Source organism: Periophthalmus magnuspinnatus, chromosome 16 (genome assembly GCF_009829125.3).
Source record: "Periophthalmus magnuspinnatus isolate fPerMag1 chromosome 16, fPerMag1.2.pri, whole genome shotgun sequence".
Lineage (NCBI taxonomy): Eukaryota > Metazoa > Chordata > Actinopteri > Gobiiformes > Gobiidae > Periophthalmus > Periophthalmus magnuspinnatus.
This window is the reverse complement of record NC_047141.1, coordinates 2,852,465-2,867,659: the sequence shown is the minus strand read 5'-3', so window position 1 is coordinate 2,867,659 and position 15,195 is coordinate 2,852,465. Positions and strand designations below refer to the sequence as shown.

The window sequence follows — 15,195 nt, the reverse complement described above, 5'->3', positions numbered from 1 at the left end:
TGGCCGGCTCTCCGTGTTTTCTCATGCGGTGGAGGAGTCACTTTTCCCGCAGGACGCTCGGACCAGCCGCCCCTCATAGACCCAGCTTTGTTCGGACCCTCCACGAAAACAACGCACCGTTCTGGCCGCTCGTTTGCACACCACTTGGCCGTGCGCCTTTTGGGAATAGCGCATTGGATACTGACGCAAGTTTGGATGAATATATTGCGAACAAATTTATGGAATCTGAAAACAGTTTTTAAAGTTTTTAGAGAATATTTTTGCGTGGGATGCTCATAAGAACTCACACCCGGACTTGGAAATACACAGGTGGGATATGAATTTGTTTGTTTTGAGAAATACTTCAGATCGGGACAGGCGCCAGTAATCTGTCAGTTACGTGGAATTCTAAAGGGAAATATCCACGTTGAAGGTAGGCTACATATCCCCGATAATCCCGCTATATTTAGGCTAAACAGAACTGAAACTGAGCGCATAGTAAACACTGAAGCCCACAGTGAAGCCCCGTGTAACTCTGAGTTTTAAATCAGCGCATAGTAAACACTGAAGCCCCGTGTAACTCTGAGTTTTAAATCAGCGCACAGTAAACACTCAAGCCCCGTGTAGCTCTGCGTTTTAAATCCGCGCTTTAGTAAACACTGAAGCCCACACTGGAGCCCACACTGAAGCCCCGTGCAGCTCTGAGTTTTAAGTGCTCGTAAAACTGCGTAAAACCTGCTTTCCTTTTACGAGCGTTTTAATCTGTCTACAAACTGTTGAGTGCACGTCTGAGGGAGAAAAAGAACGAAACGCGGTCGTTCTCGGTTCGTTGGTTAATACTTGGCTGTTTGGTGAACGCTCCCTGGCGCAGATTCGGCTCTTGGCTCCGGTCGTTCTCCAGCGCGCCCCCGGGTTGGATCAAAAGTGTCCGATTGCAGCACATTCTCGCCGCATGTTGTAATAATGCGCCTGGCCTGCGCCGCTGGAGGATCTGCGGCTCTGCGGCTCTGGACTGAGCCACAGCGCGGCCACAGCGGCCGGACTGTGGCTCTGAGAGGACACACAGAGGACAGAGAGGACAGAGAGACAAAAGAGGAGAGAGAGAGGACACAGAGAGAGGACACGCAGAGAGGACACGCAGAGAGGACAGAGAGAGAAAGGAGAGAGAGAGGACACAGAGAGAGGACACGCAGAGAGGACAGAGAGAAAGGAGAGAGAGAGGACACAGAGAGAGGACACAGAGAGAGGACACGCAGAGAGGACACGCAGAGAGGACAGAGAGAGAAAGGACGCAGAGAGGACACAGAGAGAGGGAGGATACACAGAGAGGACAGAGAGAGGGCACAGAGAGAGCAGACATACAGAGGACAGTGAGGACAGAGAGAGGACACACAGAGAGCGGACACAGAAAGGACACACAGAGAAGGGACAGAGAGAGGACACAGAGAAGACACAGCAGCCAGACTATGACTCTGAGAGGACACACAGAGAAAGGACACAAAGAGAGGACACAGAGAGGGGACATAGAGAAGACACAGAGAGAAGGGAAAGAGAGAGGACACACAGAGAGAGGACACAGAGAGGACAGAGCGGCCGGACTGTGACTCTTAAAAGGACACAAAGAGGACACATGAGAGGACACAGAGAAGACACACAGAAGACACACAGAGAGAAGACACAGAGAGGGCACAGAGAGAGGACAGAGAGGACACATAGAGAGAGGACACATGAGAGGACACATGAGAGGACACATGAGAGGGGAGGCAGGGTCTGTTTAAAACTTTTAAAAACATTAGTGTTACTCTGAATGCCAGAGCCACCACACTGTTATGTTGTACAGAGAAACAGTAATAGTAATATACAGTACAGAGTAAAAGTACTCTTACTCGAGTAAAAGTCATAGTTCCTCTTCCCTCTGTGAGTATGAAGTGACTGGAGCTTTATGTAACAATATGAAATAATCTGAACATTTGCGTTTCAGTTCGCTGTAATCTAGTCTCAGCGCAAGAATCTGAAGACGACATGACTGCTCTTATAAAACTCTTTTCATTTCACACAGTTCATTAGTTTAATAACAGCACGTAGCCACAGCTGCCTGGGGGCATAGTGACAGGAACGTGGTTGTCAGTCTGTGCCCACAGTCCCTGGGAAGACCCCCAAACACAGTGACGTTTGGATTCTTGTAAAGCGCTGATGGATGTAGCGGCTGTGCACTGGCCCGAGCTGGGACCAGGCCAGACCAGTCCGTTTGATGAAACCTGCTCAGATCTACTGCTTTAAAAAGTCACAAAATGAACCGGATCATTTCTGTCTGACCTGGTCCATCACTAAAGAGCCAAACTAGACTTCTCCTCGTAGAATCAGCGGGAGCATCTGGCTGGACCTGGCTCTCGCTCTCCTGTTTTATTTACGCAACCTCATCCTCATTTTCACACTGTCCTCATTCTTTCACATTATCGTCTTTCTTCTAACTGATGTTTTGTGTTTCCTCTGTTCACAGTGAAGATGACTCCGAGTCTCCATCTCGTCCTGTTCGTTCTGGACCTCCTTGCTCTCTCTGCTGCCCTCTCCACCTGCAGCACACTGGACATGGACGAGTTTAAGAAGAAGCGTATCGAGGCCATCAAGGGTCAGATCCTGAGCAAACTGAAGCTGAGCCACCCCCCCGAGGAGTACCCCGAACCCGAGGAGGTGTCGAGGGATGTGGTGGCCATCTACAACAGCACCCGTGACCTGCTGCTGGAGAAGGCCAACGAGAGAGCGGCCACGTGTGAGAGGCAGAGGAGCGAGGAAGAGTACTACGCCAAAGAGGTTCACAAGATCGATATGCTGCCATTCTACCCCGCCGAGAGTGAGTACTGACACTTATATTTTCATTTACACCGGTACACGCCCACTAACGTACACGCCTACTCTGACGTACACGCCCACTGTGACACGCCCACCTTGACGTACACACTCACTGTGATGTACACACTTCCTTCTCCAGTTTTATTTTCTTAATCGGTGCTCAGAGTTGCATAGTCATTTTGATACCTTTTGGTTTCGGTTGCTTGTGTGATGTGCAGCTGCCCAGAGGGGGCGCTGACAGCTGGGCCTTCACAGTTTTAACAATGGTTTTACAGCCAGAGATCCGGTCCGAGGCCATGGTTCTCGACCGGAAAAGGTGGTTTGCTCTTTCCGGGTGGGTGGTGAGTCTCTGCCCCAAGTGGAGGAGTTCAAGTATCTCGGGGTCTTGTTCACGAGTGAGGGAAGGATGGAGCGGGAGATTGACAGTTGGATCGGTGCAGCGTCTGCAGTGATGCGGTTGCTGTATCGGTCCGTCGTGGTGAAGAAGGAGCTGAGCCGGAAGGCGAAGCTCTCGATTTACCGGTCAATCTACGTTCCTACCCTCACCTATGGTCATGAGCTCTGAGTAATGACCGAAAGGACAAGATCGCGGATACAAGCGGCCGAAATGGGTTTCCTCCGCAGGGTGGCCGGGCGCACCCTTAGAGATAGGGTGAGGAGCTCGGTCACACAGGAGGAGCTCGGAGTAGAGCCGCTGCTCCTACAAGTTGAGAGGAGCCAGCTGAGGTGGCTCAGGCATCTGCTCAGGATGCCTCCTGGACGCCTCCCTAGGGAGGTATTCTGGGCATGTCCCACCGGGAGGAGGCCCCGGGGAAGACCCAGGACACGCTGGAGGGACTATGTCTCTCGGCTGGCCTGGGAACGCCTTGGGGTCCCACCGGAGGAGCTGGAGGACGTGTCTGGGGTGAGGGAAGTCTGGGAGTCCCTGCTTAGACTGCTGCCCCCGCGACCTGGCCCCGGATAAGCAGAAGAAAATGGATGGATGGTTTTACAGGCACACCTGACCTGTCCAGAGCCTTGACCTGCAGATCGACACATAGAGGTGTTTCTTATGCATTATGGAGGTACAAATAAGGGTGTCATGGAACACTTTCTGATTGGATATCTGATGGATAATCATCTTGAAATGAAACACACATATTTTGAACTGTATTTAGAAGAGCAGTAGTGCTGGCAGCATGTAAAGGCACTTACCTTTTATATAAATGAGGCTGCTGGCACAGAATGGCAGTCTCTGCCAGGCAGCCCCAGGGCAGCTGTGGCAGCATTGGCAGCTCACCATCACGTGTGGAGAGTGTTTTATATGAAAATAAGTGTTATCACAGTGTTTCTGGCCTTGGATAAAGCTGAGAGTCAGAGGTAAAGTTATAGACTGGATGTGTCTGTATCTGAGTAATAATAAGTGACAAGAAAGTATAGTGACAGTATAGTGGGAGTATAGTGACAGTATAGTGGGAGTATAGTGACAGTATAGTGACAGTATAGTGAGTGTATAGTGGGAGTATAGTGACAGTGTAGTGAGAGTGTAGTGACAGCGTTTTGAGAGTATAGTGAGAGTATTGTGACAGTATAGTGGGAGTATATATATATATATATATTTATATATATATATATATATATATATATATATATATATATATATATATATATATATATATATATATATATCCACCCTGAGACCAAAGCGTTAATTATCAAGAGGCTGAAGACCAGATCCATTGCTGAGGTGGCTTACACCTTCAGTGTGTCTCAGCGTCAAGTACAAAGAATAAGAAAAAGATCTAAAAGGCTTGAGATGTTTTTGACAAGCCCAGGTCCGGCAGACCCCGCAAGACAACTGCTCGGGAGGTACATTTGTTGATTCGAAAATCTAAGGCCAGCCCCTTTTCTACTGCAGCAGAGCTCCACCAGGCCTGGTCACCTCAAGTCCCTGTGTCAACCAGAACAGTTTGTAGAATTCTGTGTCGAAATGGCCTCCATGGTCGAATCAGTGCACAGAAACCAGCACTAAACAAAAGGCAATTAAAAAAACGTGTGGCATTTGCCAAGGCCCACAGCCTGCTAAAAGGATGGACACTGGAAAAGTGGCAGAAGGTGGATTTCTCAGATGAATCCTCGGTTGAATTACATCACAGCCACCGCAAATATTGCAGGAGACCTACTGGAGCCCGCATGGATCCAAGATTCACCCAGAAAACAGTTTGGTGGCGGAAAAATCATGGTCTGGCGTTACATCCAGTATGGGGGTGTGCGGGACATTTGCAAGGTGGAAGGCAATATCAATAGCCTAAAATATCAAGAAGTATTAGCCACCTCTTACATTCCCAACCATAAAAGGGGTCAAATTTTGCAGCAGGATGGTGCTCCATCGCTTACTTCTATCTCTACATCAAAGTTCCTCAAGGCGAAGAAGATCAAGGTGCTCCGGGACTGGCCCAGTCACCAGACATGAACATCATTGAGCATGTCTGGGGTAGAATGAAAGAGGAAGCATGGAAGGCAAAACCAAACAATCTTGATGAACTCTGGGAGGCAGACTGCTTTCTTTGCTATTCCTGATGACTTCATCAACAAATTGTATGAATCATTGTCGAACCACATGGATGCAGTCCTTCAAGCTCATGGAAGTCATACAAGATATTTAATATGGATCTCACAGCACCACTACTTAATTCACTGATGTTATGCAACATATTTTTGCATTTGAAGTAAATTATTTGTTCAGTTTTCTGTAGGCGACAAAACTTTTGTCTTGCCAAAATCTGACCTTTCTGTGTTCATTAAATGATCAATCTTTCTTCAGTGAAGCAAATTTATTTTACTATATTGAGCATAATTTGGAGGGTTTTAGCTTTTATATGAGACATTTCTAAGACCAATCAATTAATTTAAAGTCAGGTTATAAGCTTTTGTTTCTACAAAATGGATAAGAGACAAGACTTTTGTCAGGGACTGTAGTAGCAGCAGCAGCAGTAGTAGTAGTAGTAGTAGTAGTAGTAGTAGTAGTAGTAGTAGCAGTAGCAGTAGTAGCATCAGTAGTAATAATATTAGTACACAGTCAAAATATCACTCAGGATGTATAAATGTAATAAGCATGTTGTGGCAGATGGAGCAGAGGATGCAGATGAGCACAAGAGGGGTTCAGATGATGCAGAGGAGAAGATGCAGAGGAGGGGGTCAGAGGAGAAGAGCAGAGGGTTAGAGAAGCGTATCGATAGAAGAGCAGAGGAGGGGGGTCAGAGGAGCAGAGGAGGGGGTCAGAGGAGCAGAGGGTCAAAAGATGCAGAGGAGGGGGTCAGAGGATGCAGAGGGTCAGAGGAGCAGAGGGGGGGTCAAAGGAACATAGGAGCAGAGGAGGGGGTCAGAGGAGCAGAGGGTCAGAGAATCAGTTCTTGTTGACTCCAGTTAAACAGTAGCCTGGTTTGTTTTGAGGCCCAGTGTGAAGCGCACACACTGAGGTCACCAGTGTTTGTCTTTGTTTTGGAAATTCCATCCCATCATGCTTTGCTGCACAGGGACTGAGTCCAGGAGGAAATGGGAAACTACTCAGGCGCCACTCAGCAAGTCACATTTTCTTTAGAGACGCTCACAGTATTTTCAAAATCCTGATTCAGCTCAGAGGGAGGGCATCTGACACACAGGGAGGGCATCTGACACACAGAGAGGGCCTGGTTTAGACCCGGTTTAGTCCCGCTTTGGTCCTGGTTTTGGCCCTGGTTTAGTCCTGCTTTGGTCCTGGTTTTGGCCCTGGTTTAGTCCTGCTTTGGTCCTGGTTTTGGCCCTGGTTTAGTCCTGCTTTGGTCCTGGTTTTGGTCCTGGTTTAGTCCTGCTTTGGTCCTGGTTTTGGTCCTGGTTTAGTCCTGCTTTGGTCCTGGTTTTGGTCCTGGTTTAGTCCTGCTTTGGTCCTGGTTTTGGTCCTGGTTTAGTCCTGCTTTGGTCCTGGTTTTGGTCCTGGTTTAGTCCTGCTTTGGTCCTGGCTTTGGCCCTGGTTTAGTCCTGCTTTGGTCCTGGTTTTGGCCCTGGTGTAGTCCTGCTTTGGTCCTGGTTTTGGCCCTGGTTTAGTCCTGCTTTGGTCCTGGTTTTGGTCCTGGTTTAGTCCTGCTTTGGTCCTGGTTTTGGTCCTGGTTTAGTCCTGCTTTGGTCCTGGTTTTGGTCCTGGTTTAGTCCTGCTTTGGTCCTGGTTTTGGTCCTGGTTTAGTCCTGCTTTGGTCCTGGTTTTGGTCCTGGTTTAGTCCTGCTTTGGTCCTGGTTTTGGTCCTGGTTTAGTCCTGCTTTAGTCCTGCTTTGGTCCTGGTTTAGTCCTGCTTTAGAATGGATAGAGCCACTGCACCAGAAAGATACGAACATTCATAACAGACAAATCAGTCACCTTCTTTCCTTGAAGTCGCTCCCGCTAGCGTTAGCAAGAGGTTTGATTGACAGCATTGCTAAGCGCCCGCTCCCTGCTAAACCAGGGTACAGGCGGGAAGGGGTGTTACCTTCAACAGCCTCACTCCTGATTGGCTCTTTGGTTGCTATGATACTCGCGGTAATACATAAATAACTGCTAGCCTAGAAAAGCTTCATTTGGAGCTGAAGCTGTGGTGACATCACACTCACTTAGTCCACTTCTTCACACAGTCTTTGTACTGAAGTTAAGAGAATTAAACATAAATAAAAAACTGACTTCACTAAAATGCATCTCAGTAACTCTGAAGCTATGGTTTTAGCCTCATTCTCACTGCTTCAGTCTCACTGGGTTTACAAACAGACTCTGTATTTAAAGGTGAATTGCATGACTTTCTGGAGCTTCAGCTTGACTAGAATGTACCTCTGTGTGACTGTGCCATCAAGTTTATCTCCATGGAGACAAGCAGGTGGTGACAGGTCAAGTTACAGATCTGTGGAAGGGCGAGCCAGCTATACTAAGAGCACAAAAAAATAAAATACCTGTAAATGAAAGAGAAAGAGTTTAAAGATGTGTGACCTGAAACAAACCTTGTTTAGTCCTGGTTTAGACCTGGTTTAGTCCTGATATAGACCTGGTTTAGACCTGGTTTAGTCCTGGTTTAGTCCTGGTTTAGTCCTGGTATAGGCCTGATGTAGACCCGGTTTAGTCCGGGATTAGTCCTGGTTTACACCTAGTTTAGTCCTGGTTTAGTCCTAGTTTAATCCTGGTTTAGTCCTGGTTCAGTCCTGGTTTAGTTCTGGTTTAATCCTGGTTTAGTCCTGGTTTAGTCCTTGTTTAGACCTGCTTTAGTCCTGGGCCTATCCTGGGCCCATGAAACAAAAACTGGCACAAAGTTCATCTTCTTCTGTCAGATTAAACAGTGATTTTTAAAAGTGTGTTCTACACTTTCATCAGACAGTGGAGCCATGATTTAGCTCCAGAGACGTGACCGCTGTCAGGTCAAAGGTCATTCCAGAGTAACCGTTGAAAACTTCAACATTTGTGGATCATAAGTTTAGACATTTCTTTCTAAAATAGTAGATCTGCCCTACCCTTCATCTGAAACTCTGAAACGGCCGTGTGAAACTCGTGTGATGAAGACTAAACCATCTTGATGAAGACTAAACCCACCTGATAAAGACTAAACCCATGTGATGAAGACTAAACCTGCGTGATGAAGCCTAAACCCGTGTGACGAAGACTAAACCTGCGTGATGAAGACTAAATTTGCGTGATGAAGACTAAACCCACTTGATGAAGACTAAACCCGTGTGATGAAGACTAAACCCACCTAATGTATAGTAAACTCGTGTGAAGGCAAAACCTGCCCGATGAAGACTAAACCCGTGTGATGAAGACTGAAACTGCATGATGAAGACTAAACCCACTTGATGAAGACTAAACCCACTTGATGAAGGCTAAACCCACTTGATGAAGACTAAACCCACTTGATGAAGACTAAACCCACTTGATGAAGACTAAACCCACCCGATGAAGACTAAACCCACCTTAAGAAGACTAAACCCGTGTGATGAAGACTGAAACTGCATGATGAAGACTAAACCCGTGTGATGAAGACTAAACCCGTGTGATGAAGACTAAACCCGTGTGATGAAGACTAAACCCGTGTGATGAAGACTAAACCCGCGTGATGAAGACTATAGTGGTTTTAAGCTCATCCTCGGAGCATCAGGGTGATCCGTTCCTCGGAGCCTGAGGGAATTTCCACTCTTCCCACAGAAAAACATTAGTCTGAAAAATGTGCTGATGTGTCCCGTTCATTTCACTGCACATGTAGTAAAGCATAGTGTTAGCATTAGCAACACGCACAAGCTAACGTTATGTGTCCATAGACTGTATCTATACAGGGACATAGCTAATCTGCTAGCCATTCCAAACAGGAAGTGAGCATCTGGCTTTATGTAAAAACTGTGTCCCCTCTCTCTGTACCTGCTGCTGTCAGACTCATTTTGGTCTTAAATGTTCGTATTAACCCTCTACATGATCCTGGGGTTTTGATTTCACTATTGTGTCTGTAAATCAAGATATGAACATTAATAACAGACACATCTTTATCTGGAATATTCCACTGTATGAGCTGAAGTCCTCTTGAGTTTGTTCAGTTACAGGTATTTTTATTGTGAGCATGCTCACCTCTCCACAGATCTGACCTGAAACCTGGTCTGGCAAGGTCATCTGCTTGTTACTATGGAAATACATAAATTTAATGCCACACTGCGGAACATTAAAGTCTAACATCTCCGTGGAGACGAGCAGAGTGGACCCGTCACCAGGTTAAACTTCAGTAGTGTAGTTTAACATGTAGTTTCTGTATTTGCTGTTTAAGTTTTACAAACTTGGAAACTTTAAACTAAATAATTTTTAAATAATAGGTGCACCTCCCCACACACCTGACTCGTAACTGGGCCTAGTATCAGCTTACTGGTCTCCAAGGAGATGGATACTCAATCCCACGGAACCTTCAGGCAAAGCAACAGCATCTCCATGGACACAAGCCGAAGTTACACAGTTGGGCTTTAATTTAAAGGTAAATCATGTAAATGTTCTGAGAGTCCTGTCCACCACCTGCTGTTCTCTAGATGTTTGATCACTTTGTCTGAAATGTTCCACAGTATGGCATTAAACCCTTTTATCTCCATGGAGACAAGCAGGTGACATGTCAGATCTGTGGAGAACCCCAGTAACCCCAAACAGAGAGATATGTTTAATACTGTGGAACATTTCAGGCAAAATGATAACATCTCCGTGGAAACATGTTACCTGGTGGAGCTTTTGACTCATGTTTTGTTGTGTTGCTGCCCCGGAGGTGCGAGGGCGTCCGGGCGTGAGTGAGCCACAGAGACACAGACACAGTGTGGCCTCTTTAGATATGAATCCAACTGGACTCAAGCCAAATGAACTGAGCCAAGTATTCACAGGTTATAAATAAGACTCAGGCATGTACGGCGAGCGCAGAGGGACAAAACTCAAACACACAAAAGACCCAGGCACGTACAGCGAGTGCAGAGGGACAAAACTCAAACAGGCAAAAGACCCAGGCAGGTACAGCGAGTGCAGAGGGACAAAACTCAAACAGGCAAAAGACCCAGGCAGGTACAGCGAGTGCAGAGGGACAAAAGTCAAACGCACAAAAGACCCAGGCAGGTATGGTAAGCGCAAAGGGACAAAACGCAAACAGGCAAAAGACTCAGGCAGGTACAGCGAACAGGCCAAAGGCTGAGGAAAAACACCGAGGCACGTACGGTGAGTGCAGAGTGACAAAACTCAAACACACAACAGACCTAGGCATGTACGGCAACACCAGAGGGACAAAACTCAAACAAACAGAACTTCACAGGGTCTCATTATGACTGTAGTTTGTGGGACACGTCCTGAATGTTTAGCTTTACATCAGGTAAGAGGCAGTTTGAAGAAACGTCACTGTGACGATACTGGTTCAAATGAGGATTGAGTTTCGATACCAGTTTTAGTATCGATTAGGATCTGAGTTTCGATACTATTTTCTTGAGTTCATCTTTGCATAAATTCTACACACGTCATTCGGAAGTCTCTGGCTCCTCACTGAGTCTCCGGCTCCTCACAGAGTCTATGGCTCCTAACAGAGTCTCCGGCTCCTCACCTAGCTTTCTGGCTCCTCACAGAGTCTCCAGCTCCTCACTAAGTCTCCGGCTCCTCACAGAGTCTATAGCTCCTCATAGAGTCTCTGGCTCCTCACCTAGCTTTCTGGCTCCTCACAGAGTCTCCAGCTCCTCACTAAGTCTCCGGCTCCTCACAGAGTCTATGGCTCCTCACTGAACTCTGGCTCCTCACAGAGTCTATGGCTCCTCACTGAGTCTCCAGCTCTTCACTAAGTCTCTGGCTTCTCACAGGATCTATGGCTCCTAACAGAGTCTATGGCTCCTCACCTAGCTTTCTGGCTCCTCACAGAGTCTCCAGCTCCTCACTAAGTCTCCAGCTCCTCACAGAGTCTATGGCTTCTCACTGAACTCTGGCTCCTCACAGAGTCTATGGCTCCTCACTGAACTCTGGCTCCTCACAGAGTCTATGGCTCCTCACTGAACTCTGGCTTCTCACAGAATCTATGGCTCCTCACTGAACTCCAGCTCCTCACTGAACTCCAGCTCCTCGCAGAGTCTATGGCTCCTTACTGAACTCCGGCTCCTCACAGAGTCTATGGCTCCTCACTGAGTCTCCAGCTCTTCACTAAGTCTCCGACTTCTCACAGAATCTATGGCTCCTCACTGAACTCCAGCTCCTTGCAGAGTCTATGGCTCCTCACTGAATTCCGGCTCCTCACAGAGTCTATGGCTCCTCACAGAGTATAACTCCTCATAGAGTCTCCGTCTCCTCACCTAGCTTTCCGGCTCCTCGCAGAGGCTATGTCCCCTCACTGAGTCTCTGGCTCCTCTCTGAGTCTCCTGCTCCTCACTGAGTCTCTGGCTCCTCATTGAATCAAAGCTCAGAGTCACTGGTCAGTGCACGCAGCTGATGCATTATGGAGACAGTCCTGGTGGCTTTTTTTTTCTTGTGTTATCTGGCAACCTCCTACTCCAGTCTGTTTTTCTCGTGTTATCTGGCAACCCCCTGCTCCAGTCTGTTTTCTCGTGTTATCTGGCAACCCCCTGCTCAAGTCTGTGTGAAACGGAGGTGTGGAGCTGGAGCATAGAGCGGCGCCAGGAAGTCCCAAGGGGCCAAAGACAGGGCCACAGGAAGCACAGGGAGAATGCCACACAGAGATATGAGCATGCTAGCATCACTATTAGCTTTGTGTGGCTAACTGTGTGTCGTGTTCTCAGGCTTCAGATCACGAGGTTCATTAAAATAAGCTCATGTTTTTGGATTTTAGGTTTGTCACTGTTGAAAGTTTTGATAAAAACACTGGCTTAGTTTAAAATGTTTGAACAGCTCAGTAATATTCATTATATGTAAATTTACATTCCACAGCTCCAAGATCGCTCTGGTTCCATTCACTTTTCCTGTAGAGTTTTTGAAACATTTTAATAGTTCAAAAGCATCACGGAAGGTAACTAGCTACGTGTTAACCAGCTATGTTCTAACCTGCTACGTGCTAACCAGCAACATGCTAACCAGCTCTGTTCTCATTAATACCCATAGCGCCGTAGTTTTAAATGAAGGTGCATTTGTTCCAAAAAGTTTGAATGCGTAAATGTTGAATTGTACACTCGCAAATAAAAAAAAAAAGAAAAGAAAAAACGTACACTTTCACAAAATAAAAATTCCAGGTGTAGCTTTTTTTTTAAATATATATTTGCAAAGTTTAATGCTTTAGTATGGGGCATTCCAGGTAGAGCAATAACATCTCCATGGAGACAAGCAGGTAGCAGACTCATTCCCAAAAATTGGGACAAAGCCAAGTTTAAACCAGGTCTAAACAAGGTCCAAACCAGGTCTAAACCAGGTCTAAACCAGGTCTAAACAAGGTCCAAACCAGGTCTAAACCAGGTCTAAACCAGAGCTAAACCAGGACAAAACCAAGACTAAACCAAGACTAAACTAGGCCTAAACCACATCTAAACCAGGTCTCGGTCTAAAGCAGGTCTAAACCAGGTCTAAACCAGGTCTAAACCAGGTTTAAACCAGGTCCAGGCCGTGTTCGCTCACAGTAGCTGGAGCTTGTGTTTGACGTGCTTTGTGCAGTGGGTGAGACTCTGGGGCCCAGTGAAGCAGTGGCACCGCGAGGCCCCTGCTCCACATGGAAAATTCCACCTCACTCCAGCGATTAGACCCATCCCTCCCCAGTCTCCAGCAAATAGACATATCCCACTCCATTACTGTCAGTAGAAGAGTACAGGTTCTGGCCAAGTTTGGATTTGAGCTTTAGTCCTGAAGTAGACCTGGTTTAGTCCTGATGTAGACCTGGCTTAGTCCTGACAGAGACCATGTTTAGTCCTGACGTGGACCCGGTTTATTCCTGACATGGTCCCAGTTTAGTCTTGACGTAGACCCGGTTTAGTCCTGACACAGGCCTGGTTTAGTCCCGACGTAGACCTAGTTTAGTCCTGATGTTGACCCGGTTTAGTTCTGGTTTAGCCCTGGTTTGGTCCCAATGTAGACCTGCCTTAGTCCTAACGTAGACCCTGTTTAGTCCCAATGTAGACCTGGTTTAGTCCTGATGTAGGCCCAGTTTAGTGCTAATGTAGACCTGGTTTAGTCCTAACGTAGACCTGGTTTAGTCCTGACACAGACCAGGTTTAGTTCTGACGTAAACCTGGTTTAGTCCTCGTGTAGATCCGGTTTAGTCCTTATATAGACCTGGTTCAGTCCTGGTTTAGACCTGGTTTAGTCCTGATGTAGACCCAGTTTAGTCCTGATGTAGACCCAGTTTAGTCCTGATGTAGACCCAGTTTAGTCCTTATGTAGACCTGGTTTAGTCCTGGTTTAGTCCTTATGTAGACTCGGTTTAGTCCTGGTTTAGTCCTCGTTTAGTACTTATGTAGAAACAGTTTAGTCCTATTTTAGTTCCATTTTAGTCCTGGTTTAGTTCTGATTTAGTCCTGGTTTAGTCCTGGTTTTGTTCTGAACAGAAGTATATATTGTACCCTGTGAAAAACATGGAGCCCCATGAAGCTGTAAAGCTTATTCAATGGGGTCTATCACCCTGTGCAAAACACACCATTTGATGGCTTGGCAGGTTGTTGTGTTTTACTTTTGCCATTAGAGTTTGACACACTGTCAACTGGACATATCATTGTAGGCATGAAGATGTTTGGCTGCTTGTCCAAGCCGCTTCTTCAGTTCTGGTCAGATTATTGCTGGACACTACCTTATATCTGTCCGAAAGGAGACCCTAACTACACTGAGACTGGAAACAGCTATTGTCTCCAGTTTCAACCTTAATGACCCTATTCACCCTTAATGGCCCTCCTATTGTTATTTTTGTTTGCTTTGGGTCTAAGGATGGAGTTATAGATGGGGGAGAGATTATGCCTAAGGCCCCCATTGCTGTTAAAGGATTGCCTTTCCTCACAAAAATGGCTTCTTTAACTCCCCTCTCTATACATTTCTTTTGTCTGGCTCAGATGTGTTTGTAGGTTTCAAATAGACCGGAATCTCAAACTGTCTGAAAATTCTCTGAAGTTTTTCAGACAGTGTAAGGAATAGTTACACCTTTCCTTCAAGGTTCAGATTCCCTGTTGTCCTGTTTTTTTCTCTCTTAGATCTATTGAAGGCCCATTTTGGATATCACCTGGCCAAGAGGGCTTTCTCCACATGTTGTTCCTCCTTCACTTTTCCCTGTGTTTGTGGCCACCACTTGAGCTCTGTGTTACAGAGTACAGATAACTCTGAGTTTGTGAATCAAACAGCAGGTATTGCTCAGTGTGTGTGGGCTTCCTGAAGACTTCTACCTGGAGACACACATCCTCCCCTATAGTTATTGCACATTCTAAGAAGGCCAGTTTTGTTCTCCTTGGCCTCTTCTCGTGTGAACTTGATGTTTGAATCTACGGCATTAATATGTGCAGTAAAGGGTTCCAGATCTTGAAATTTAATTTTAGTCTAGTTGTTATCCATGTATCAATACCTGTGTGTGGGTGGGACTACCTGGAAATGAGGCCAATGCCTCCTGTTCAAATAGTTCTATGTATAAATTAGCCATAATAGGAGAGACCGGTGAGCCCATGGCACAGCCGTGGATTCTCATGTAGAAGTTCCCGTTAAACTGGAAATATGCGCTATTTAGACAAATTTCCATCAGTTTGCAGATTTGGTCTGGTGTCAGTTTCGTTCTCTTTTAGCTTAGTATCCTGCAGTAGTCTCCTCTTTGCAGCCTCCACTGCCACAGCTGTGAGGATACAAGTGAAAAGAGAGGTCACAGCAAAGGAAACCATGGTCTCATCTCAGTCAAATTGGAGATGCTTGATTTTGCTCACAAATTCTGCGGTGTTCTCAATATG

At 46.4% G+C, this 15,195-nt stretch overlaps 1 protein-coding gene across 2 annotated transcripts in view; it reads left to right on the top strand.

Annotated features, from left to right (window-relative positions):
• Window positions 1-264: 264 nt before the first annotated feature.
• tgfb2 (transforming growth factor, beta 2) overlaps window positions 265-15,195 on the top strand; it is a 42,463-nt gene continuing 27,532 nt past the window's right edge. The window contains exons 1-2 of one of the 2 annotated variants that reach the window (XM_055227995.1): window positions 265-309; window positions 2,480-2,830. In XM_055227995.1, the coding sequence (XP_055083970.1) occupies window positions 270-309; window positions 2,480-2,830 (391 nt within the window). In that variant the 5' untranslated portion in view covers window positions 265-269. Of the gene's footprint in view, window positions 310-1,891; window positions 1,897-2,479; window positions 2,831-15,195 lie in introns of those variants that run through there. The other variant, XM_033980755.2, reaches the window with a different exon arrangement.